General features: G+C 57.0%; 1 protein-coding gene across 1 annotated transcript; it reads right to left on the bottom strand.

The window, feature by feature from the left end:
* Positions 1 to 458: 458 nt before the first annotated feature.
* Positions 459 to 23,521, bottom strand: VASH1 (vasohibin 1). The gene is made up of 8 exons (XM_065940970.1): positions 23,484 to 23,521; positions 22,653 to 22,964; positions 13,736 to 13,824; positions 12,441 to 12,497; positions 10,809 to 10,883; positions 7,814 to 8,195; positions 5,835 to 5,947; positions 459 to 4,656 (listed from the first exon to the last, which is right to left on the bottom strand). The coding sequence occupies exons 2-8, from the start codon at positions 22,953 to 22,955 to the stop codon at positions 4,584 to 4,586; spliced, it is 1,092 nt and encodes a 363-aa protein (XP_065797042.1). The 5' UTR covers positions 22,956 to 22,964; positions 23,484 to 23,521; the 3' UTR covers positions 459 to 4,583.
* Between the last annotated feature and the right edge of the window lie 1,023 nt (positions 23,522 to 24,544).

The following is a 24,544-nucleotide window of genomic DNA, read 5'->3' as shown; positions in this document are numbered from 1 at the left end:
TGAGAAGGGACTTGAGATCCCTGTTGCTATGGTTTTCTGAAATAGCCTCCTCTCCCAGGAGAACACCCAGCCTTCCTCCTCTTTCCTTCCTGGTGGACGGCTGGGGACTAGGAGAGGAAGAGCCGGGCTCTGGAATGTGCCCGGGGGCCTCCCGGGGGGCTGAACTGGCTGTGTGAAGGAGAAAGGGCTTCTTTTACAGTCAGCGGGAAAGATCTTCCAAATGAGGAGTATAAAGGGCCGAGTGGCTTCAGCAGGCTGAGGGGTGTGACCGTCTGGGACCCCAGAAGTTGCATCATGGCTGCCGGGGCTGTGAGGTGTCCTGATGACTGGTTTGGGGCTCCCCCCAACCTCCGGTCAGGTTCCCCTCCCACCCTCCTACCCGCCGGAGCTGCCGCAGCTGACACTGGCAGGTGGGGCGGCTGCAGCCCCAGCTCCCGGAGGGAAGACGACAAGGCTTACAGGCTGTGGTCTCTGCCCAGCCCACACAGCCGAGCTGGGGGGAGACTTTATTCTTTTCAAGGAAAAAGTGAGAACAGGAATGAGACGAAGTGTAAAAGGAAAAGGTGGGGGGCAATACTGATATGAGAAGAACAACAAATTCCAGTACAACACGGCAGCCAACACCATCACCAAGCCCCAGGCCAAGCACACCCGATCTCTCCTCTCATCAGACTTGGGAGAAAAAGGGAAACTTGGGACTCTGGAGCACCAAGATGGGGTGAGGGGGGTGGTCAATACTGGCAGACTTGCAGCTAGCACCCCGCCAGCCCTGCCTGGTCGGGGTCAGACCCCCCCGCCCACCCCACGCACCCCTCTTTCAGAGCACCTCCCTGCCCTTCCCTGGTTTCTCAGTGGGGCGAGGGAGGTGGGGAGTTCAACACAGCGGGGCTCTGGCCCTCAGAACACAGTCCATAGGCTAGGCCCCCAGCTCACACTTTCCTTGTACTTCGAGGCCAGAGGGTGGGCCTGGGGGAAGCCAACAAAGCTAAGCTGAAAACCACCCAGGCAGGAACCCAGGCCCACAGGCCTCTGGGCACGCTTCTGGTCAGTAGGAGACCCGGTCCCTGGGCCAGAAGTCAAGTCCAAGTTGGAAGCGGCAGGGGGATGGTGTGAGATGACCCAGGGCCAGAAACCAGAGGTGGCCAAACTCGGGCTCTCCCTGCAGCTCAGAACCTGGCCCTAGGCTTCATCTTGGCACCTAGGGGTGGGAGGTGCACCTCTCCGTATCTGGCCAGGCTCAGGAAGGATGGGGTGGCTGCTGAGAGGGGCCAGGGGATGGTGACTCTGCTGAGGCCATGGGAGGGAGAGGAGCAGCAGGTTTGAGTGGGTGGGACACGGCTGGAAACCCAGGTTCCTAGTGTTCTGACCCGGCAGCCCGCACAGAGCACAGGCAGCCCGGCCTTGGGGAGCAGTCCCTATCCCGCCATGCCGGCCCACCTTCCATCACACAGCTTTCTCTGACCTCCCGACCCCTCCCCAGCCAGGAGCCCCGAGCCCCAGGGACGGAGGAGCCTACACAGTGCTGGGAGGCAGCCCTGAGTCTGGAGGAGCCGGGCCTGGTCCCTCACGGGAAGTGAGATGAGGTGATGCTGACAATGGTGACTAAGGCCCCAAGTCCCTGCCCCCTGCCTCCCCAGAAACTCTGCAGCCAGGCCGGCCCCGCGTGGGGAGCAGAGCCTGTGTAAACACGCCCAGGAGGGGAGGAGGGCTTGCTACATTTATGTGAAATGTGTTAAAAAATAAATTAAAAAAGCACCGCTGTATCCCGTGGGTGTCCACAGGCCCGAGGTCTCAGCGAGGAAAGGGGGAGGGAGTGTTAGGGGCTTCTCGGTGGGGGTGTTGGCTTCTCCCCTGGCAGACAGCAGCTGCATTCTGGGGCTGCATTCTGCTTCCTTCTCCCCAAGGGCACCCCACTGGGTTCCCGTGCCAGGAGCAGCTCTCCCCGACGTCTCCCTGACCCCAGCGCCCCCCATCATGTCTCACCCTCAAGCCCTGTGGTCCACTTGCCGGGAGGACATCACAAGGCACCTGCCTCCACACCCACAAAAGGCCCCATTTTCAGCCTCATGCCTCCCAAATGGATCCATCTCTGCCCCAGGTGAAGGTGTGAACATGGGGGCCCACCACCCCCACCTCCTGAAAACTAGGATGGGACGGGAGGCTGAGTTGGGGCTCACAGTGGCCCCCGGACTGCTCTGGCTGTGATGTAGCCCAGCAGGCAGCTTAGGCACCTCGCCAAGGGCCCATGGAGCCAGGAGGAACCCAAGGGAGTGAGCAGCCGGCTTCTCTGCCTGGCCTGACTCTGGGCCAAGAGCTGCTGGTCTGAAGAGCTGCCAGCCCAGTGCCTTCCCTGGCAGGCACCCGCGTCAGCAGACGCATCCTGTCTCCATCTCTCCCTCTCTTGGCTCCTCAGGCCTCATCCATCTCCCCAGCAGACTGAGAACAGCACTGTTTCTATTCCACTCCACCCCCCTCTCCCTGGTGGCTCAGATGGTAAAGTGTCTGCCTGCAATGCGGGAGACCCGGGTTCGATCCCTGGGTTGGGAAGACCTCCTGGAGAAGGCTAATGGCCTCCCACTCCAGTATTCTTGCCTGGAAAATCCCATGGACAGAGGAGCCTGGTAGGCTACAGTCCATGGGGTCGCAAAGAGTCGGACACGACTGAGTGTCTCTGGACTGCAGGGAGAGTTGAGTAGGAAGGAGGCAGCTGCCCATTTGGGAGCAGCCGCCATGGCAAGGACACTGCCCTGGTCCAGCCTGCTCTGGGACGCCTAGAACTTCCATCCCTTCCATCTCCACGCCATCTCAGTGCATCCATCTCCCCAGTTCAAGTCCTTGCTACTCTCTTAAGATTACAGACTGTCATTCTTTTTCGTGTTGGGCTTTTAAATTTTCTGAGTTGATTGCCAACATTTAAAAATATGCATGTTTCACGTAAAAATTCAGAATTCTGCAATGAAAAAACATCTGGCCATCTGGTACGCAGGGCCTGCCTTTAGACCCGCAGACCAGCAGCCGCTGAGGCTGCGCCTTCCTTCGTTGGCCACAGTCCCCACCCTCCTTTCAATCAGCTGCTCGGCCCTGGGGGAATCTGAGTTCACAACTCTGGGCTCTGTGCTCTTTCCTCTTTTAGGCCCTCAGTCCCTAGCCTCTCAGTATTAAGAAATCTTAACGGTCATCTCCTTCAGTTATCCTTCTGTAACCTAAATCCGATCTATAGCTTTCTAGATGACAAGCAACCATCTGATCTTTGCTTGAACACCTCCAGCAGTGGCGAACTCACTACTCCCCAAGGCCGCCTGGTTCTAAACTTTCTCTCACCTTCTTTTCTCACTTACACTCCCCAGTTCTTGGGCTTTGCCTCTCCCCAGTGGCCACCCTGCACCGTTTGCCTTCCACCTCTTCGGTTGCTTGAGCCTCCAGAACCTTCCTCCGGTTCTGCCAACCTCTCTCCACAACCTCTCTCCACAACCTCTCCCTTGCCCTCCAGACAGGCGGTGCAGACTCCAGCAGCTCAGGCCCTTCCCTAACGAGGTGCCTCATGCCCCAGGCCCAATCATCGCTGGGCCTTCCACACCTAAGCCAGGCTGCTGAACAGGAGAGTGGGGGCTGGGATACAAGCCTCCGTGGCCTGGTCTTCATTTCCCCAGCAGGGGCTGAGGTAACAGGAAGGGGGAGCAGTCCCTGGGGGCCTCCCGACCCAGGCCTGAGGGTCCCACCCCGTCCTCCGCCATGGTTCCTGGACCCACCAGGTCTGTTGGTTCCCCACAGTCACGCCGAGCCCAATGCCTCTCTGGGCCCCCGGCCAAGACCGGCCCCTCTGCAGGGAGGCCCCAGCTGCAGCAACAGGCAGAGCTGGGCTGAGCAAGGGGACCAGAGAGGGGTCTGGGAACTCTTTCCCCCAGCGGCTCCCTCCTGGGCTCTCGTCCAGTGCATCCCAGCTCTGGGCAGTGTCCACCCACACAGTGCTGTCCCTGGGGCTCCAAGGGCATGGGGGCCCTCCTGGGCCACACACTCTGGCTCTTGTGGCACACGGGGCCTGTGCTAAGCTCCCAATATGGACCACGCAGACCTTTCTCGGGGTGCTTCCTACCCTGCTCTCCTTTCCCTGGGTTACAACGCTGCCAGGGCAGACAGGACTGCAGAAACATCGCTCCCCCATCCCGCCACGGCCCAGGCAGAGCTGGAAGGTTTCCCATGGGGAGGATGGACCCAAACCCCAGACATGCGGGCGGGGTACCAGCCAGAGCCAGCAATCCCCCCTCACCCAGCCCCGCGACACTTAGAATCTTCTAAGCACTGGCCTCTGGTCACTGGCCAGATCCACTAGTTTTTAAGTTTTTCTTTTTCCCAATACTTTAAATTTCAGGTTATCAAGTTAAAACCTCAGAATTCAACTCTTCACTGCCTCCTGGTCCACAGTTAAGAGGGCCTGGCCCAGCGGAGGGACAGCAGCTTGGGAGGCTGAGCTGCAACACGCTCGCCCCGTCATCAGCCCCACGTTCCCCAGGAGCGAGGCTGGTCTGGATGGAGGATGCTGGTCCCCCCCGAAGTGGGTGAGGCAGGGGGTGCTGCCACCCGCCTCATACCCGGATCTGGTACCCATTGAGGTCTGGCATGGCTTTGGGCTCTGAAGGCTTCTTCTCACCAGAAGGCCTGCAGGGAGGAGAGAACAGAGGAGGGGGAAGGGGTGAGCGGTCCCTCCGGGAGGTGGGAGAGGAGGGATCCAGGGGTGGCTGTCCCCCGCCACCGCTGGCTCCCCCCCTCCATTCTCCAAGGTGTCCCAAATGCAGCAGGAAGGGTTCTCGTGGAAGTGCGTTTCTGGAAAGCCCCGACCCCCCTTGCAGGCCTGAGTGTGGGCCCCGCACTCTCTCACGGGCTACTGCTCTTCACTCTGGCTGCAGGTTAAGTAATGAAGTAACAGTGAATCCCTATGAGGGACCCTGTGTTCTCTCTGAGAGCCTCCCAGGTCAGAGTGAAGGAGGCTGGCTATGGGAGGCAGCGAGGTGCCCCTTACACCAGAGAGGTGTCTCCAGAAAAGTGAAAAAGTAAAGTCGCTCAGCCGTGTCCGACTCTTTGCGACCCCATGGACTGTGGTCTGCCAGGCTCCTCCATGCATGGGATGTTCCAGGCACGATTACTGGAGTGGATTGCCACCTCCTTCTCCAGGGGATCTTCCCGACCCAGGGATCAAACCCGGGTCTCCTGCACTGCAGGCAGATGCTTTACCATCTGAGCCGCCAGGGAAGCCCATATAACCTGGAGGGGTCTCCAGAATGACCTTTAAAGCAAGAGCCTGACTGACAGGAGGAGACAAATCTGATGAGGCCGCCGGGCGTTTTATCAGGATGCTTCTGCCATCTGGTTACAGGCAAAACCCGCTGACGCTCGCAGGGGCAAAGGTTACGCTCAGAGCCACCCACCGGCTGCCGCCTGAGGCTAAACCTTTCCCGGCAATATTCTTGGAAGAGCTCCCTGTTGGCTGGGCCCCCGCCTTCCACCCTCCCTCCCCCAGAGCCCATTCTGCAGCTCTGCGGTTGTGGCCTCAGACCTTCCCCCGTGGGCCTTCTGCTGGGCACCAGGGTGCCCACACAGGTGGGCCAGGGATGTCCTCTCCCTGGAGAAATGGGACTTCATCGCGGCTGTATCAACATATGAACAAACCCACCCTCCCAGGTTCCCTCCAGTGGGGAAGACAAAGAGAAGGGTGGGAATGTGACGAGCCTGCTGGGAGATCAGAGGGAGGGGAAGATGAGCAGAAAGGATGAAGCCCTTTTGTGCACCTACCCTCTCCCTGTCCCCCCCGGCCAGGCAAGGGGAAACCCAGGGCTCACCGCCTTTCGCTGCGGCTGTTCCTGCGGTGGGGGCTGGACTGGCCCCGCTGTGGGGAGGACACATCCTTCTTCCGGTCCTTGGTGGGAGACGGAGGGCCGGTCCCTTTGCCGATCTGGGTGGGGAGGAAGGCACACAGACTCACTCCAGTACTGCCCCAGATCCTGTCCTGTCCTGACGGAGTCACCAGCCCCAAAGCTGCTCTGGACAGGGCCCAGGAAGCCTCAAGCCCTGCTCTGCCCTCTCTCGGGGTCTTCCTGAACCCATTTCCCTGGTGCTAAAGCGGCCAGCGCCTCGGGGGTTCCACAGCAGGGCGGCCCAAACCCCATCAGCCCCTGAAACAGCATGGACGTGGGCAGCAGTGACTGGGGCGGGTTCATGGTGGCCCCCGAGAAAAGGAGCGTTTTCCCAGGCCGGGCAGAGGGGCCAGCTGGAGAAGCAGCCTGTGTCTGAGCTTGGGGCTGGGAGCCCAAAGACCCACAGGTGACACAGGCTATCTCCAGTTAATCAGAAGAAGCTCAGACCAGTGGCTACATCTCTGATGAAGGGGGATAAAGGAAGTGGGGGGAGCAAGTGAACTTAGGCGACACAGTTCCTTTGAGCTGAATTTTCAAAACGTGGGGTATACAGGATGGGTGCTGGAGGAGTGGTGGTGCAAATAACATGGGAGGTCTTAAGCAGGTAGGTAATGAAGTTAGGTAATACTGGCTCCAGCTCTAGATCCAGCCTGCTCCCCTGAAGGTGCGGTGATACTCGGGCAGCTGGGCACCCAGACCTCCACAGGGGAGGACCAGAAGGGAGGACCAGCTAGAGGGTGGAGGAGGGCAGCTCCTGAAAGCAGCGAAGTCACCTGCAGCCTGCTGCTGCCCTGGGGAACGAAGGCACCGTCACTATCACCCCTGGTCTTGGTCTGGGGGCTGGCAGGGCAGGGTGGCCGGGATTCCTGAAAGCAACTGTGACGTGCCTAGGTTCCCTATCCGGAGACTGAGCCCCAGGCCCATCTACCGCCCACAGGCTGCAAGCAAGTCTCTGGGCTCCCTGCACCTCAGTGTCCTCCTCTGCCCGCTGCGGCCCTCCTGGGGTCCTGGGGAGCCGCAGTGGACATGAAACTGCCAGGATCACGGCTGTGGCCCCAGGCTGCCAGGAGAGGCAAAGCGCAGAGCTGCAGAGGCTGGGCAAAGGGGAGGGGCCAGTAGGCCCCACGGAAGGCCCCCCGCAAGTCCAGAGGGACCCAGGGAGAGGCCAAGCTTTGGGTCACTTTGAAAGGCTCCGGGGGCAAGCATCTCAGCAGCTCAGCTCACTACTCTGGGTCAGCAGCACCCCCGCCCCCCCACCATGACCCCTGCTCACTGCGGCTGGCCAAGAGGGAGAAGGAGCCGTCCCTCCTTGTCTCCCCACTGTCTGACCCGCTTCCCTTTTCTGACTTCCCCCCTGGGGCCGGGGGTCAAGAGTCGGGATGACAGGGGTGATGGAAGCTGCCGCCCGGCCCACACGATATCACTCCCTCCAGACAGGCCATGACTCCCCACCAGCCTTGACTTGCAGTCCCTCCACCAGGATGGCAACACCCCTGCCTAGGCCCAAACCCAGCTCCCCTGTGGCCCGACCAGAGCCTCCCCGGGGCTGCCCACCTGAGGCGGCTGTTTCATCAGCAATGACCTTTGAGCGAAACCCAGAAACTTCCTACCCTCACCTCCCCGATGCCTGGTTCCACCTCTCCCGAGAAGGTGGGATGGGGATGGTTGGGATGGTGGGTTGGGAAGATGGGGGAGCAAGGGGGGACTTCCTTGGAAGAGCGAGCCTCTAGGATGTGGCAGCTCCACCCCTGCCCTTTCACCCCACCCCTACATTTCCATTGCCCCCCACCCCTTCCATCCCCACCCCTGCCCTTCCACCTCTCACCTCTGCCCTTCCAGCCCCACCCTTCCCCTCCACCCCTGCCCAGGCCCTGGATGCCCCGGGCAGGGCGGCGCGCACGCACCTTGAGCCGCATGTCGCGGGCGTGCCGCTCCAGCTCCTTGCGGAAGTCCTCGCGGCCCAGCCTCTCCACGTCCAGGACCGAGTGCTTCCACTCGATCTGCTCCACGCTGTGCGGGTCGTGGGACACGCACTGGCCCAGCTTCACCTTCTTCAGCACGTGCCAGCAGCGGCCGTAGGCGGCCTCGTAGTCCAGCACGAGCTCGCTGAGCGTGCGGAAGGCCGGCGGCTTGTACATCAGGTCCTCGCGCCGGCTCATGCCCAGCGCCCCGTAGCGACCCCCGAAGTTCACCCCCAGCACGATGTGGCGGAAGTAGTTCCCTGAGAAGTAGGTCTTGAAGCTGATGGGGAAGCGTTCCAGGGTGGGCATGCTGTTCGTGAGGTAACTGGCCGGGCCAGCGCAGCTAAGGAAAGGCGAGAAGCAGGGGCGGCCCGCCCGCGCACCCCACCCAGGAGGGGCTGTGTGAGCCGCCCCGGACCCAGCTCCCCAGTGCGGACGGCGGGGCTTGCTCATCCACATCCTGTCGTCAGGCTTGGGCCCAGCATACAGTAGGCGCGGATTACCGGCTGCTGCCACGACGTGGAGCAGAGCTCACCGAGTAACAGTGAGCAGGGCACCCTCAACTGCCCGGCCTTCCAGAGTGATGGGGTGAGGGAAGTGTGAGGCCCTCCGTCCACCAGCCTGTCTGTCTGTCTCCCCCTCACCTCCCTCCTCCCCTGTGTTGCACACACAGCCCTCCTCACCCCTGCCCTTCCTCTCACACCTGCTGATACACACGTGTGCATCACAGATGCACAGACAACCCTGTTCCTTTTCTCTCACCGCCCCCACCCCTCTATGCATAGATATCGTGCCCACTGCTCTTCCGACAAAACCAAGGTTGCCGGTGGCCTGGGAGGCAGTCAGCTGCCCACTCCAACCTCCACGGAGGACCGTCTACACCAGCTCTTCTCTCTGGCGGCTCCTTGGGCTCTGCTGGCTCCTTCTCAGGCCTCAGGCTTGGCTGGGACCGCTGACCTCCCTTCCTAAAGCAAATCTGCTGTCCTTATGTTCCCCGTGGCACATCACCACAGTCTGGGATTATTTTTCTTATTTCCTGGTTTACTTGCTTACTTTTTGTCTCCCTGGCTAGAATGTAAACTTTTAAGAATGGGGACCACCTTGTCTGTCTTTTTTTTTTTTTTCCCTGCTATATCTCTGGGGCCCAGCACAGACATGGCCCGTGACAGGCACTCAAAACTCTTTTTTGAACAAATGGGTAGAATGAGATGAACAGGATAAAAGCTTGGCGTACAGACCAGGTAGACACTGCATCCAGTGTCCAACGTGCACCTGGCTGTTTAACTGTATTAACAAACTTGTAGGATGGGATTGCCATTGTTCCCTTCTGCAGAAGAGGACTCAGAGGCCCAGAGATGCTAAGGAGCTTGCTTGAGGCCACAGTGAGGATGCAGCAGAGCTAGGATTCAGGTCCAGGTTGGCCTGATCCTGCAGTCTCTGCACAGTCACTGCGATGCTGACCAGGCCTGACTCCTTGCAAGCAAATGACTGGGAACACAGATGAGCCAGGTGCAGGCCCTGAGTGCAGTGAGACCGGGAAAAGACCTAGTACAGAGCGTGCCACGTGTTTGGAAGGGAGCTGTGGCAGTTCCATAGGGACAGCAGGGAGACGTCCCGTTCAGATGGGGAGCTACTCCTATTTTCTTCCTGCCCACAAGTCAGCAGGTAACCCCTGGAAGGCCTCTGGGACCATGTGATCCTGTCTGGACCAGATCTCTATGTGCTCACGGGGAGGGGAGCAGGGTGTCCCTCCTACAAGGGGGTGGGAACCTCCACTTTGGAGCATGGTCCTGAAGGAGAAGCAAACGTGGGGTGGTGAAGGAGGCGCTGGCAGCGGCCTGGAGTCCCTGGGCTGGCCTCACACTCGTCCCAGCAGAGAACCCTTTGGACAAGGCAATGCTGGTGGGTCCCTTTGGGCAGCAAAGGACTGCCACAGTGGGATTAGCCCTCAGGGAGGAGGGCTGGGGGGTCACCCCTGCAGTCTCTGTGTACAGTTTAAGGCAGGTATGTCTATGGGGGTGGGGATCTGATCCCCCTCAGAGAAGCTGCGTTCCTGGCCTATGAGCGTTGTCGTCTTCTCCCTGACCTGTCTGAATGAGCGACTCCTCCCTGTTCCATTAGGTACCTGCCCCCTCACCCTGCCAGGCACAGAGCCCAGTGCCTACTCCAGGAGTGGGAGATGGAATATTTAAAAGCCTTGGTAGGTACAGGGAAGAGTGCGGGGTAGGCAGAGATGAGTCAAGACTGGCCTTGAATTGGTAAAACTGAGTGATGGGCACATGGGCTGCACTATGTTAATTTATGCATATATGAGGTTAAAATTTTCTGTAATAAACACGGTAGGATTCAAGCAGGAACCACTTATGGCAGAGAAATGGCCATATACCAGTCTCCTAAATTTGCTTTAACTGGGGATATTGGGTGCCCCCTCTAGGGGCATTGTTTGTGCTACCTAACTACTCTGGTGATCTAGCTATAGGTTCTAGTTCTGCCCTTTGGGTGGGGAAGAGACTGAGAAATCTTGATTTTTTTTAAATATGCAGTTTTACATTTAAAGATCAGGGGGTGTGCATCATCTCCACACATCCACATGTCCTGGAAATGCCAACAGTTGGGCATCCAACCTGCTTCTCCCAGGCTCTTTGGTTCTTGGAAATAGCACAGCAGCTTTATGAGACGATGAGCCCCGATTTGTGGTTTGGAGAACAGGGTCACTGTGTCCACTGCTCAAAAAAAAAAAAAAAAAAACTGCCCAGTAAGCCTTGGAAGTTACCAACTGAGGTGCAAGAGACTGATCCCCCCTCAGACTCCTTCACGTTGGGGCCAAGTTTGTGACTTCTGGGAAAGGGAGCTGGGAAGCCCCTTCCAGAGGAGGAAGATGGCCCTGGAGGTGTGAGTAACTGGCTGCCCCCTCTCAGGCCTCTCAGAGGAAGGATACATTCCCAGGATCACCGCTTCCAGGCATTTGATTGGCAGAGCCTCTTTGGTCATTTCCTTGGCCAGGTCCATCAGCCTGGGGGGGAGGAAGGCAGAGTCATGAGGAAAAAGGCTCCAGTCCCTTCTGGTGAAGGAGCATCGGGAGGTAGACTAGATGGACAAAGACTCCCCTGCCTTCCAAGCTGCCTCAGCTCAGGCCCGGCACCTCCCCCTCACATCCTTCCTGAGCCTAAGGGGTGGGAGAAGAGACAACCACGGAAAGTAAGCAAAGAGGCCCCTTCCCCTTCTTTCCCTGCATTTCCTTCATCCCTCAGAGTCCTGTTCCAGAGTCCTCTGGAGGGGAGGGTGGTTGGGGGCTGGCGTGCAGTGGTAGGTAGGTCTTTGAAAGCCACTGGGCTGGGGGCCTCCTGCAAAGATGGTGTTTGGGGAGTGCATGGGATAGCATGCCAAAGATGCCGGAGACCTTGGCACTGATCTTGTTTCTTCTGGAGCACAGTGGACATCCCTGACCCAGCTATGACTTCTCTGAAGAACCTTTAATTGTTGTAACTGCTCCCCCATGGCTGGCCAGCTCCCTGGAGCCTGGACACGGGATCTCAGGCAGTTAGCTGCCCAGTGACTCATCTGCCTGGTCTTGAACTTGGAATTCAGGCCACTTTAAAACAGACTATCTCTGAAGCCTGGTTCCTCCCCCTTACCCAATGCTGCCCCCTGGGTCTGGGAATGCATCCTGGCCACTGGCTTTGCAGGGGAGGGTGTCAGACTCCTCCATCCCATGAGGCTGGAGCTGGTCCCGCACACACAGCAGGCACAGGACAACCAGAGCAGAGCTTTGGGGTGAGGGAGGCTGCACTCCCCCCGAGGGCTCAGAGAAGGGGTGATTAAGTAATTTAGTTAATAAACCATTTAAAACATTTTTCATAAGGAAGTGATCATGGGTTGATTATACGTGGAGCGTGATGTAAAATTCACATTCCTCATAAAAGCACAGGGTTTTAAGCCTGTAGACAGCTTTGGGCTGAGCCCCCAGACCCACTTGTGCTATTCACTCTCTACTCTACTCTGCCCTAAGGGTTTCCATGGGGTGAATCCAGCCAGGGGTCTACACTTGGGGGGCAGAATGAAAAGTGAGATATTCAGTGTTCTCCCCAGTAGGGTCCCTCCCGCTCAAACACTGGGCCTTGTACCAAATGACCAGAAGCGAGTCCAGTAAGGTAACTGGGGTGATGCCAGGGAACAGAGAGAAGGGGGAGGACTCTCCTGTGAGGCCACCTCTCCTAAAAGGAAGATGAGGCTCACACACAGGCATCCACCTGAGACCATCCTGTCATCACCAAGGGTGGGCTGCCATCACCCTCTTGGCTCAGCATGGATACTGGGGTTCCCTCTCTTGGCTCAGCATGGATATTGGGGTTCTTTTTCCTCAAGGGAGCCCTGGCTGCCCATATTGGCCAGAGTCCCCTCTTTAGGACGTCCTAAGGAGGGTCCCACGGTGGTACCTGCCTTGCTGGCGGGCTCCCCTGGGAAGAGTCCCTGCCTGCCTGAAAAGCTTCCACCCACAGGTGACCGAGGGGCTCCAACCAGACCAGGCCCCGTGACCTGGTGCAGAGGGGCCTGTGCTCCCCACACTTACCCTGTCAGAGGTCTGCTCTTCTTAATTTCAAAGAACTGTGTCCCTGTGTGATTGTACCTGTGGGTGCTGGTTAAGGGCTCTCTGGTTTACCTGGAAGAGGCATGTCCCTCTGCCCCCATCCAGACCCTGGGGGTGCAGGCCGGGTAAGCACCCCCCAGAGTGCTTCTAGCGAGTACCCGGGAGGATGCTCAGGGCGTGATCGTCTGAGCGGAGAGGAGGGCACAGCACCCCGCTGGCTCCTTCCCCCACAGGGCCCCCCTCTGTCCTCACTCATCCTCTGTTCCCAGCTTTCCTCTCCCAGGAAGGGAGCTGAGCAGCAGGCAGCCAGGTTGGCCAGGGCCGGGAGAGACGCCTGAGCCCTGGACAGCTCTCGGCAGTACTGCATGTTCCAGTTGGTGAGAAACAGCACAAACGGATGGGAGAAGGCTGGAGTGGGATTCCTACACGGCTCTGTTGCTGGGTGCTGCTCCCAAGCCAACCGGTCCCTCTCCGGGCCACCAGCCCCATCTCTGCCCCCTGCCCTCTGCCCCCCATATTGGGTTGGACCCAATTTTCAGTAACCAGCTTGACTTTTCTTCTGCTCAGGACCCATGCCTGGCCCTTAGGGGTCCTGCTATCTAGGACCGAATCAGCAGCTAGGAGGGTCAGAGGGAGCCCAGGTGGAAGAGTTCCAGGCAGGGCCCAGGGCTGGAAGAGGCTCAGCTCAGGGACACAGGGGAATCCCGGGCTTGGGGGTGTCCCAAGGCTCTCCCCATGCTGGGCAGCTGGCCTCCTGCCAGGGAGGAAAAAGGTGAAGAAGTAGGGGATGCGTCCAAGATGTGGAAGCTGTCTCCTGGAGCATAAAACTCCTTTTTCTCCTCCATCTACCCGCTATCTCCCCTCAACACACACCCTTTCCCCCAACACACACCTCTTTTAGGCCAGTTTTTAAACAGCCCCAAGGGAGCTTCCCCCGCCTCTGGGTCAGCAGAGGAAGTCTGGGCCGGCGGACCTGGACTAGGCTTCCACCAGTGGATCAGTCAGGAGACACTGACCCCATCACACAGAGGAGGAAGGGGGCGGCCGGGAGGCCAGAGCAGGTGTGGCGTTCATCAGACAAACCCGCTCCGATACCCGGGAGGACACGGGCGGTGTGCACACGATTCCGGGGGTTCAGAGATGCCGTGTGAGTGGCACCCTCTGGAGTCGGGGGGTGCGGCTGCTCGGCCCAGTGCCCTCTGGCCCTGTCTGGAAACAAGCCCCAACTGGCTCTGGACCAGCCGGACGGCGGCCGCGACCCCGGCCACGGAGGATACTGCAGCTCCCGGATGTAGCGCTGAATGGCTTCCAGGCGCTCGGGGACGGGCGTGGAGGGCTGGAACGTAGGCACACTCGGTATGGGGATCTGGGTACGGAGAGAGAAGGCTCTGGTCACAGAGGGAGGCTCACCCTGGAGCTTCCAGCCCATCGGACACCCAGATGAGCCCCCAGAGAAGCCACGTCCCGTGGAGGAGCTCCCCGCTACTCCTTCCTTCTCTGAGCTGCTCTCCTCTGCAGCCCCTCCCCTAACACCCCCCAGCCCCCCACTGGCCACTCCTCACCCTCCTAGCCCTTGACAGCATTTCTGATCTGGAGCTTATGCTGATATTCCAATTTTATGCTTCTTTCATAATTTTAGAAAAAAACACAGCCTGACTGTCTGGAATTTTACATTTCATGAACTTCAAGGCGTCCCCAGGAATGTCAAGGTTGAAGTTAAGTTCATCGGGGCTTGGGGTTCAACTCTGTGTTCAAAATCAAGTTGACCAGGTGTTCCTGTCCCTAGTGAACACACCCTTGGCAGGGGGTGTCACCCCACCCCACCCCCATATCACAGTACAGTGACCAGGCCTTCCTGCTCCCCTGGGAAGGAGGAGGAAGTGCAGGGGGGACGTGGTTTGGGACAGGGCTTGCTGTGGACTAGGCATTTTGGAAGGGTTCCATGGAGGCAGCAGGAGCCCCGGCTCTCCTTCAACACCTGTCTGTCCTGCCAGCGCCACGCCTACACCAACACGGCTAACTGGGCATCTGGACAGTCCTCCTCAACGGAAGAGACTCTCCAGAGTCCGGCCAGACATGGGGAGAAGGGGGTGTCGTGGGGAGAGTGGGGGTGTGGTGGGAAGGGGTGGGTGTCGGGCAGGTGGCCGACACCCTGAGAACTGGGAACCCCCAGCCTGGGCTGCCCAGGTGTGGCAGTCAGGCTAGGCTCCGTGGCCCCCTGGAGTGGTCCCTCGGCAACCCAGCAGTTGTCAGAAAAGCAGCCATACCCGGGTGTGCGCCCCCGGGCCACACGCTCCGGCCTGGGGAGCCTGAAGGCTGGCAGTTTGGCCGCAACAAGTCAAGTGAGGCTCAGGAGCCAAGGGAAGCACCCACCAGGTCCTTGGGGTTACGGGTCGGGCTTTCCTGGGTAGAGAGGAACCAGCCTTCCAGGTGCAAGGCCCACCCCCCTGGGGTCCCCCTTGGCTCCCAGCGCTGGCAGCTCCGAGGTGGCCTCAGGGCTCCTCACACGGCGTGATGAGGCCCCACCCTGCTGCCCCTCGGCCTCGGCCTACCCCCCGGCAGCTGGGGGTTGCTGAGCGCGTCCATCTGTACAGGCAGGGAAGGGCAGGGTGCATGCGGGGGGCTGGGCTGAGGGCACAGCCGGGGTGGCTGGGGCTCTGACACGAAGGGAAGTGAAACACCAGTGACTCCTGACGGCACCACAGCCTCTGCCAGGCATCGACTTGACCCAAAGCGCTGAGGCGCAAGGGAGAAAACCCTGCCCAGGAGAGGACTCTGCGTGAACTTCCTCCCCGGCCCCGCTGGCCCCCTCCTTCCGGTCTGGGCAGTCCCTAGCCGCTGACACCTCAGTCTGGAGGCAGCTACTTCCCCTTTCACACCCCGCCAGTTCAGTTCAGTTCAGTCGCTCAGTCGTGTCCGGCTCTTTCTGACCCCACAGACTGCAGCATGCCAGGCCTCCCTGTCCATCACCAACTCCAACAACTCAAACTCATGCCTGTTGTGTCCGTGATGCCATCCAACCATCCCATTCTCTGTCATCCCCTTCTCCTCTCACCTTCAATCTTTCCCAGCATCAGGGTCTTTTCCAATGAGTCAGCTCTTGGCATCAGGTGGCCAAAGTATTTGAGTTTCAGCTTCAGCATCAGTCCTTACAATGAATATTCAGGACTGATTCCTTTAGGATGGACGGGTTAGATCTCCCTGCAATCCAAGGCACTCTCAGGAGTTTTCTCCAACACCACAGTTCAAAAGCATCAATTCTTCGGTGCTCAGCTTTCTTTATAGTCCAACTCTCACATCCATACATGACTACTGGAAAAACCACAGCCTTGACTAGATAGCTGTTTAACTTATATGCAGAGTACAGTATGAGAAACGCTGGGCTGGAGGAACCACAAGCTGGAATCAAGATTACCGGGAGAAATATCAATAACCTCAGATATGCAGATGTCACCACCCTTATGGCAGAAAATGAAGAAGAACTAAAGAGCCTCTTGATGAAAGTGAAAGAGGAGAGTGAAAAAGTTGGCTTAAAAATCAACATTCAGAAAACTAAGATCACGGCCTCTGGTCCCATCACTTCATGGCAAATAGACGGGGAAACAGTGGCTGACTTTTATTTTTTGGGGCTCCAAGATCACTGCAGATGGTGATTGCAGCCATGAAATTAAAAGACGCTTACTCCTTGGAAGGAAAGCTATGACCAACCTAGACAGCATATTAAAAAGCAGAGACAGTACTTTGCCAACAAAGGTCTGTCTAGTCAAGGCTACGGTTTTTCCAGCAGTCATGTATGGATGTGAGAGTTGGACTGTAAAAAAAGCTGAGCGCTGAAGAATTGATGTTTTTGAGCTGTGATGTTGGAGAAGACTCTTAAGAGTCCCTTGGACTGCAAGGAGATCTATCCAGTCCATCATAAAGGAGATCAGTCCTGGGTGTTCACTGGAAGGACTGATGTTAAAGCTGAAACTCCAATACCTTGGCCACCTGATGCGAAGAGCTGACTCATTGGAAAAGACCCTGATGCTGGGAAAGATTGAGGGAAGGAGGAGAAGGGGACGACAGAGGATGAGATGGTTGGATGGAATCACTGACTCAACGGACATGGGTTTGGTTGGACTCCAGGTGTTGGTGATGGACAGGGATGCCTGGCGTGCTGTGGTTCATGGGGTCGCAAAAAGTCACATACGACTAAGTGACTGAACTGAACTGAACTGACTAGATGGACCTTTGTTGGCAAAGTAATGCTGCTGCTGCCCGAACTGTGGCCACCGCTTAAAATCAGCAGGGGGATAACCACCCCAAACGGAGAGTGCTCTGTCTTCCTGCCTGGCCACCCTGTACAAGACAGGCTCCAGAACTCTCTGAGGGCCTGGCTGGCCTCCTTGGGTCAAGGGTGTGGGCTGAGAGAGGAATCAGAGGAATGATATCACTATTTACTATAAACAGCACGGCACCTGGCTTTTTCAGGTGGAAGGTCCCAGGCAAGTCATCGCCACTTTCCGTGAGGGCATCTAGTGACTTCTAGGAGCTTGGGTAGAGACTGTAAGTATACCCTCCCCTGAGACATTTCAAACAAGGAGGGCTCTGTAGTCCAAGAGTCCTTTGAGCAAGCTTGCACAAGTCAGCCCTGGGCCAGGGCCGGGTGGTACCCAGGAGGGAATCACCTGCCATCTAGACACAGGACCCAGGAACTGGAGGCTCTGTAAGAACTAAAGGGCTCCAGAAAAAGTGTAAAAAGATCCTGGATTCACGAGTAGGGCCTTAAAGGACACCACCACTGAGGCACAGCTGGAGGGAGCTGTCTGACAGCTGTGACATGTTAACTCATGTCAACCAGCGGGCCAGTATCTTTCTTCTGAATGTTCACACAAACAAAACAAACAGGCAAGAGTCTGTATATCCAAATAACCAGACCTGCTGGAGGGGTGGCCGCCCCTCAACCCCCACCCCAAACCAGGAGCCCAGAAATGCTCCCTTGCTGCAGAGCGGTAGGGTGAAGTGGGGTACAGTGGAGGAAGGTGATATTGGCCCAGATCCATCCAGGAATGACTCCTCCTCTGCCACCAAGGCCAAGGGTTACGTTTGCTTCAGGAACCACCTGATGTCCTGAGTTCTATTAACGCGTTCTTCCTGGTGGAGTCCATCTCAGTCTAGAACAGAAAGGAGGCTTGCAGGAGGTTGCGCAGCCTGCAGCTGAGTGGGTGGCTAAGAAGCAAGAAACCCTAGAGGCTGACAGACCTGGACCTAGAACCAGTCCATCGCTGTCTAAATCCCAGCCCCGCCGTTTACTGTCTGGCAGCAAGATCCTTACCATCTCTATGCCTCAGACACCTCACCTGTCAAGTGGGTGCCAAAACAGAACCAAGCTCAGAGCCTAGATGAAACACTGCGAGGCCAGGTCTAAGGACAGGGACTGGCACACAGCAGAGACCTGGGCTCTGCCTACTGTCGCTGTTATTCCTGGACGTGTCAAAGACACTGGTCAGCCCATGAGGACGCCGGCAATGCTGCCTTTTGGAGGGGAGATGTCCAAATTCACCTTCTGCAGGAGCTCAGTGTCTGGAGCCGCAGTCAGAAGAACTTGGGCCACTGGGTCTGGATGTGTGGCCACTGAGCTTTTAAAAAGTGGTAGCAGGGGACCTCCCTGGTGGTCCAGTGGTTAAGAATCCACCTACCAATGCAGGGGATGTGGGTTCGATCCCTGCTCCGGCAACTAAGATCCCACATGCCGTGGGGCAACTAAGCCCGCATGCTGCAACTACTGAAGCCCCTGAGCGCTTTAGAGCACCTGCTCCAAAACAAGAGAAGCCACTGCAATGGGAAGCCCATGTGCCGTAACAGAGAGTAGTCCCCATGTGGCACAACCAGGGAAAAGCCACGTGCCTCAGTGAAGACCCAGCACAGCCAAAAATAAATAATCAATAAATAATAATTAAAACAAACAAACAAACTAGGGGCAGCTTGAGACATACAGTCTTACAAAGGAACACAAGCGGCTCCTGGATCTGCGATCCTGCTAGAACTGTCGCCTGTTAACATACTGGTGTCATCCTTTTAGAGGACATCTCCCCAAAGTGCCTGTGGGGTGGTCTCCTGGACCCTCATCTCCAGGCGCTATTTGCTGAGTACACGTTACAGCTCACCCACTTCACAGGCTTTACTTCATCAATTTCTCCCAGTGACCCCCTCAGAAGTGGGCATTGTGCTTATGCCCACTTTATAGCTGAGCAAACTGAGGTGCAAGGAGGTTGGGTCCCTTCCTGGAGACCCAGGATTTGAACATGGTGGATGCGACGTTTTATCACACTACACCGCGGGGACCCCAGACTCAACCACCTGCAGGGGCCGCACAGGTCACATAAACAAGGAAGGCAGACTGAGAGAGCAGGTGGGGGTCTGCGGGCACCTGCGGGAGGGGAACCAGCCCTCAGCTCCGGCTGCCTGCTGCCATGTGGGGTCACAGATTCTCAGATCGTCTCATTTTCTGGAAAGATGCCAAAAATCTGGATTCTGATGTGAAATCTCCCCATTTTGACTTTTGGCTCGCCTGGTCTTTTTAAAACATTATGCTGTCCCCCAAACTCTTGGCGGACTTCCCAGGTGGCGCTAGTGGTAAAGAACCTGCCTACCAGTGCAGGAGACATAAGAGATGGGGGTTTGATCCCTGGGTTGGGAAGATCCTCTGGAGGAGGATGTGGCAACCCACTCCAGTATTCTTGCTTGGAGAATGCCATGGACACAGAAGCCTGGAGGACTACTGTCCAGAGGATCACAAAGAGTTGGATATGACTGAAGTGGCTTAGCACAAACTCCTGGTCCCACTACAGTGTAACCTCTGTTGCCTCTGTGTCAGCTCCAGGGACAGGGCCACTCAGGGGGTGGGGGGTGGGGCAGCCCAGTGCTGGGTCCACGCTGCTGGCACTCTGGGATTGGACCCTGATGCCTCCTGGACATCTCCACTCTGCCCAGACTCTGGGGCCAAGACTCCTGCTCTGGGCCAAGGTGGAGGAGAACCCCCCGCCCCCCCCCGCAACTTTTCCTGTGGTTTGAGGAGGGGGAGATTTGATTTAGGTCATACCTGAATGGTCTAGTGGTTTCCCCTACTTTTTAAATTTAAGTCTGAATTTGGCAATAAGGAGTTCATGATGTGAGCCACAGTCAGCTCCTGGTCTTGTTTTTGCTGACTGTATAGAGGTTCTCCAGATGACACCACCCTTATGGCAGAAAGCAAAGAACTAAAGAGCCTCTTGATAAAAGTGAAAGAGGAGAGTGAAAAAAGTTGGCTTAAAGCTCTACATTCAGAAAATTAAGATCATGGCATCCAGTCCCATCACTTCATGGCAAACAGATGGGGAAACAATGGAAACAGTGAGAGATTTTATTTTCTTGGGCTCCAAAATCACTGCAGATGGTGACTGCAGCCATGAAATTAAAAGACACTTGCTCCTTGGAAGAAAAGCTATGACCAACCTAGACAGCATATTAAAAAGCAGAGACATTACTTTACCAACAAAGGTCCATCTAGTCAAGGCTATGGTTTTTCCAGTAGTCATGTATGGATGTGAGAGTTGGACTATAAAGAAAGCTGCGTGCCGAAGAATTGATGCTTTTGAACTGTGGTGTTGGAGAAGACTCTTGAGAGTCCCTTGGACTGTAAGGAGATCTAACCAGTTCATCCTAAAGGAAATCAGTCCTGAATATTCATTGGAAGGACTGATGCTGAAGCTGCAATTCCAATACTTTGGCTACCTGATGCGAAGAACTGACTCACTGGAAAAGACGCTGATGCTTGGAGGAGAAGGGGATGACAGAGTTTGAGATGGTTGGATGGCATCACCTACTCAATGGGCATGAGTTTGAGTAGGCTCTGGGAGTTGGTGATGGACAGGGAGGCCTGGCTTGCTGCATTTCATGGGGTCGCAGAGAGTCAGACACGACTGAGAGACTGAACTGATTAAGAAGTGGGAGTTTCAATTCTCCCAGTCCTCTCACAAAATCCCTTCAGGACCACCACACATGTCAGTCATGAAACTTGCCACAGACAATAGTGTTATTCCCTCACTAGTTTCTTTTCTAAGCATGAAGGTTGAAGATGACAAGATGACATTACAAGACCAGTTGCTAATGAGCTCGTCAATTTTGTTGTTAGTCCCTTGAAGTGGTGACAGTTCTACAGAGGACCATTCACACTCTCCTAGAGCCTGATTTAGACATCAGCAGGATGGCTAGAGGGCCATCTGCTAGTCTCCGACTTGCTCATGTGGGAGAAGCGTGTGGCTCTGGCTTCACTGGGACAAATGCTGAGTGAGACCTAGCTGCCCCCTGATGAAGGTCAGGGACAGAGGGAATGAACACCCAGTAATCAGCACCAGCCTGAGGCATTATAGTTTCTTAAATGCTTTAACACAGGGATTCCCTGGTGGTTTAGTGGTTAAGACTCTGTGCTCGTAATGCAAGGGGCCTGGGTTTGATGCCTGGTCAGGGAACTAGATCCCACATGCAGCAATTCAGAGTTTGCACAACACACTAAAAAGATCCTGCATGTGCAACTGAGACCCGGAACAAAATTTAAAGAAAAAATGCTTTAACACATTTGTCTCATTTAACTTCACTACAGTCAACGCCACTCTCAACTTCAGATGAGAAAACTGTGGCTCAAACAGGGGTCTGCTTGAGTTTACAATAGGTGGGTGATTGGAACAGATGTCCATATCCTCTGATGCCATATTTCAGGAAATAATCAGAGCTGCTGCTGCTGCTAAGTCGTTTCAGGTGTGTCCGACTCTGTGAGACCCCATGGACAGCAGCCCACCCAGGCTCCTCTGTCCATGGGATTCTCTAGGCAAGAGTACTGGAGTGGGTTGCCATTTCCTTCTGCAATAATCAGAGGTGGGTCCCCAAATGTATGTTGTAGAATGAGCACCAAGGTGCTCATTTTAAGAAAAAATTATTGGAAACAATGGCCAACCACAGGGAATTAGTTAATTCTGAATTAGCTCAGAAGGTGATTATGTAGCCATTCAAAATCAAACCACATTCAATTTCCCTTGAAAATATAAGGCAGTAACTCAACCCTCAACCTGGAGGTTGACTGAATTCAGCTTGTCCCAGAAGACAGTCTCTGATGGTTCTACCAATAACTTAGTAAAAAGAGAACAAAACAGGCCACCTGTTTCCCTGTCTAATCCACCTTAACTGCCACTCTCTCTGGTCCCTTCCTTCTTACCTGGACAAGTACGCATAAGCATGGGGCTCCGACCTCTGGCCAACTGACTTTTCTTAAGGAATTTCAGGTCTCTGCATTTGAGAGAGTATTTCCCTAGTCTTGAACCATAACTTTGGGGAGAAAAAATCAGGCGTGTTTTTCCACCAAGTACTATAGGGCACAGAACGTTTCAAATACTCTTTCATTCAGCAAATGCTTACAAGTGCCGGTTCTGTGCCAGGCACACAGGAGGCCTTGGGAAGACAAAGATGAATGAGACAGCCTCGGCCCTCATGGTGACACAACTGAAGGCCAGCCGTCGTGAAAAATGACTGCACTTTGTTTTTGCAATGCACAGAAAAATGCCTGAACTTTGCCCCTCTCCACGGCCCTCTCCTAACTGCCCTGGAACCTCATGTCCTACAGAGCAGAGGCCCTGGAACCGGAAGACCTGTGGTGTGGCGGGTAGAGACCCAGCCCTGCCACTTACTGGCTATGGAGCCCTGAGTTCCTACTTGAGTTTTCAGCTTCCTTGTCTGTAAATATGGGTCCTCAAACTGCACTTCATGCACAAGGCTCTTGGAGAATTCAGCAAAACACATGAAAATATTTACTCAACATCTGAAACCCTGGATCCCCCTCAGTCATTCATTCTCTCTGCCCACTGCTCTCCGGCTTAGCAAATAAGATCTCAAGCCACCCGTTAGCGTTATTAAGTTTATCTGCTGCTCTGCCCACAACACATGGGCATTTTAGGAGATGGAGGAGGGCAATCCTAGAAACAAAGGCATGTGGACCTCACAAAAAAGCCTCAATGGTAATTGAGTAAAAGTTCTGGACAGGTTCAACCTATCTGTATTTTTAACACTTTACCATGCCAGTAGCTCCGAATGCCAACAGGAAAAGTGGCACTTTGCTCTGGAAGCCCCCAGGTCACTAAAACCTTAACTCTCCTCCACCCGGCAAGCCCCACGCAAACCCCTCACCTTGGGCAGGTCCGTGGCCCCACGGATCCGCTGAGCCACCTTCTCTCCATCGGGGTGGATCTTGGCCACGTGTTTCCACATCCTTTCCCAGGTGGGCTCATCCACAGGCAGCCCACCCCGGTTAACAAAGAAGGGGATGCCTCCATCTCGTAGGTCCTCTTCCCCTTCTTCTTCTGGCTCATCATCTCTCTGGGCTGAGGCTCCTTCGCTGGTCTCCAAACGCCGGACCCCAGAAGGGACAGCCGCGGCGGTGGGGGCAGCGCCGGTACTGCCGCCCCCGACAACCTTCTTTCCCCCTGGCATCCCCAAATCCTTGACGGGTGGGTGGGAGGACGTAGCAGCAGGCAGGGGTAAAGAAAAAAAAAAAAAGGTGGCTCACAGGAGGCCTCCCACACACCAGCTGCAGGGATAACACATGGCCAAACAGAGCGCGGGGCACCTTTAAGAAACCAGGGCGTGGCTCCGTACAATAAAACACTACTTGATGGGAGGGTGAAAAAAATCAGTGCCTCAAAGTGAAGTGCTGGGCAGAGGGGCTTGGTTGTCCCGGGTGAACCTTAGAAGCCTGGTTCTTTTTGAAAAACGGGATGTAGAGACTTCATCTCAACTTGACAGCTTTCACCAAATCACCCCCCTTTTGAGAGCGAGAACAATACCGGACAGCAGCCTCGGCTGCCCGAGGAGAAAAGTCGGAGGGAAACTGAGGCCAGGCAGCTCAGATCTGCGGCCACCAAAGGGTAGAGGCACGAGTGCCCACGCCGACCGGGCGCCCCAGGTCCCAGTTTTTTTGAAGAGCAACAAATTCCTCTACAAAATACCGCACGCTCACACCTGTGCGCGTTCCGAGGTGGGGGGCCGAGGAGACTCCAGGCCGGGAGTCGGCTCCGAGGTCGCGACCCCCCGGATCGGAGGGCGGCGATGGGGCTCGATTTCTCGGACGCGACGAGTCTAGGACCCGAGACGCGCAGCTGGCAGGGGCGCGGGGAGGGGGCGCGCGCCGACGCGCACATTCCACGCCCGCCGCCAACTCCCCGCACAAAGTGGGCTTTGTCTCGGTCTCCTGTCCCCTCGCACCCCCGCCCCGGGCAGGAGCAGTGGAGCCCCCCCGGGAAGGGCGCGGCGGGGAGGCGAAGCGGGGAGCGCCCAGGCCCCACCGGTCCCCAGCCCGGCGCGTCTCAGCGGGCGGATGCCGGGCACCCGGCGCCGCGCTGCGCCAGCCGAGCCATCGCGGGGCGCGGGTCCCGCTCTCGGGCCCGGGGCTCAGCTGGGAACGCTCGGGCGGTGCGTAGGGTCACCGAGCGGCGGGCTGCGGCCGCAGGGTCGCCGCCCTGGACCGGCTGCAGCATGGGCGGTGGCGCGGCCGCGACGGGCAAAGGATGCTCAGCGGCTGTTCGCTCGGCCTCCCGCGGCACCCCCGCCTCCCCCGGCTAAGGGCTGGAGGCAGGACCGCGGGGCGGGGAGAACAAGCCTGGAGGTTCGCGCAGCCACGGCCGCGGAGGAAGCCGGAGCCGAGGGGCAAAGCCTCGGCGAGGACGGGCTGGGCTAGTGAGCCGAGAGTAGCCTGCCGCGCGCGCTCGGGTCCCCGCGCAGGTCTCGGCTCCGGCGAAGCTTAGGCCAACCGAGAGGCCGGCAGCAGGGTCCCCGGCCGGCCTGCCGCCCACCCGGCTCGACTCTGGCCCGCGGCGCGCATGCGCTCCGTCCCCCCCTTAAAGGGCCAGCGCGTCCCCGCCGGGGCCTCCGCCTCCCGCAGCCATTCTTCACCCCCAAGTCATCACCCGGACGCCGGTGGGCGTGCGCTCTCCTCTTATCCCCTCTCTGGGAGCCGCGAAGCCGGAGCAGGGCTCCTGGGGGGTGGGGGCGTGGGAAATGTTCGCAGCTTGCCAAAGCGAGCG

The sequence above is a fragment of the Muntiacus reevesi genome, chromosome 7, assembly GCF_963930625.1.
Source record: "Muntiacus reevesi chromosome 7, mMunRee1.1, whole genome shotgun sequence".
Classification (NCBI taxonomy): Eukaryota; Metazoa; Chordata; class Mammalia; order Artiodactyla; family Cervidae; genus Muntiacus; species Muntiacus reevesi.
Note: the sequence above shows the minus strand (reverse complement) of the source record. Positions and strands in the feature narration are given on the sequence as shown.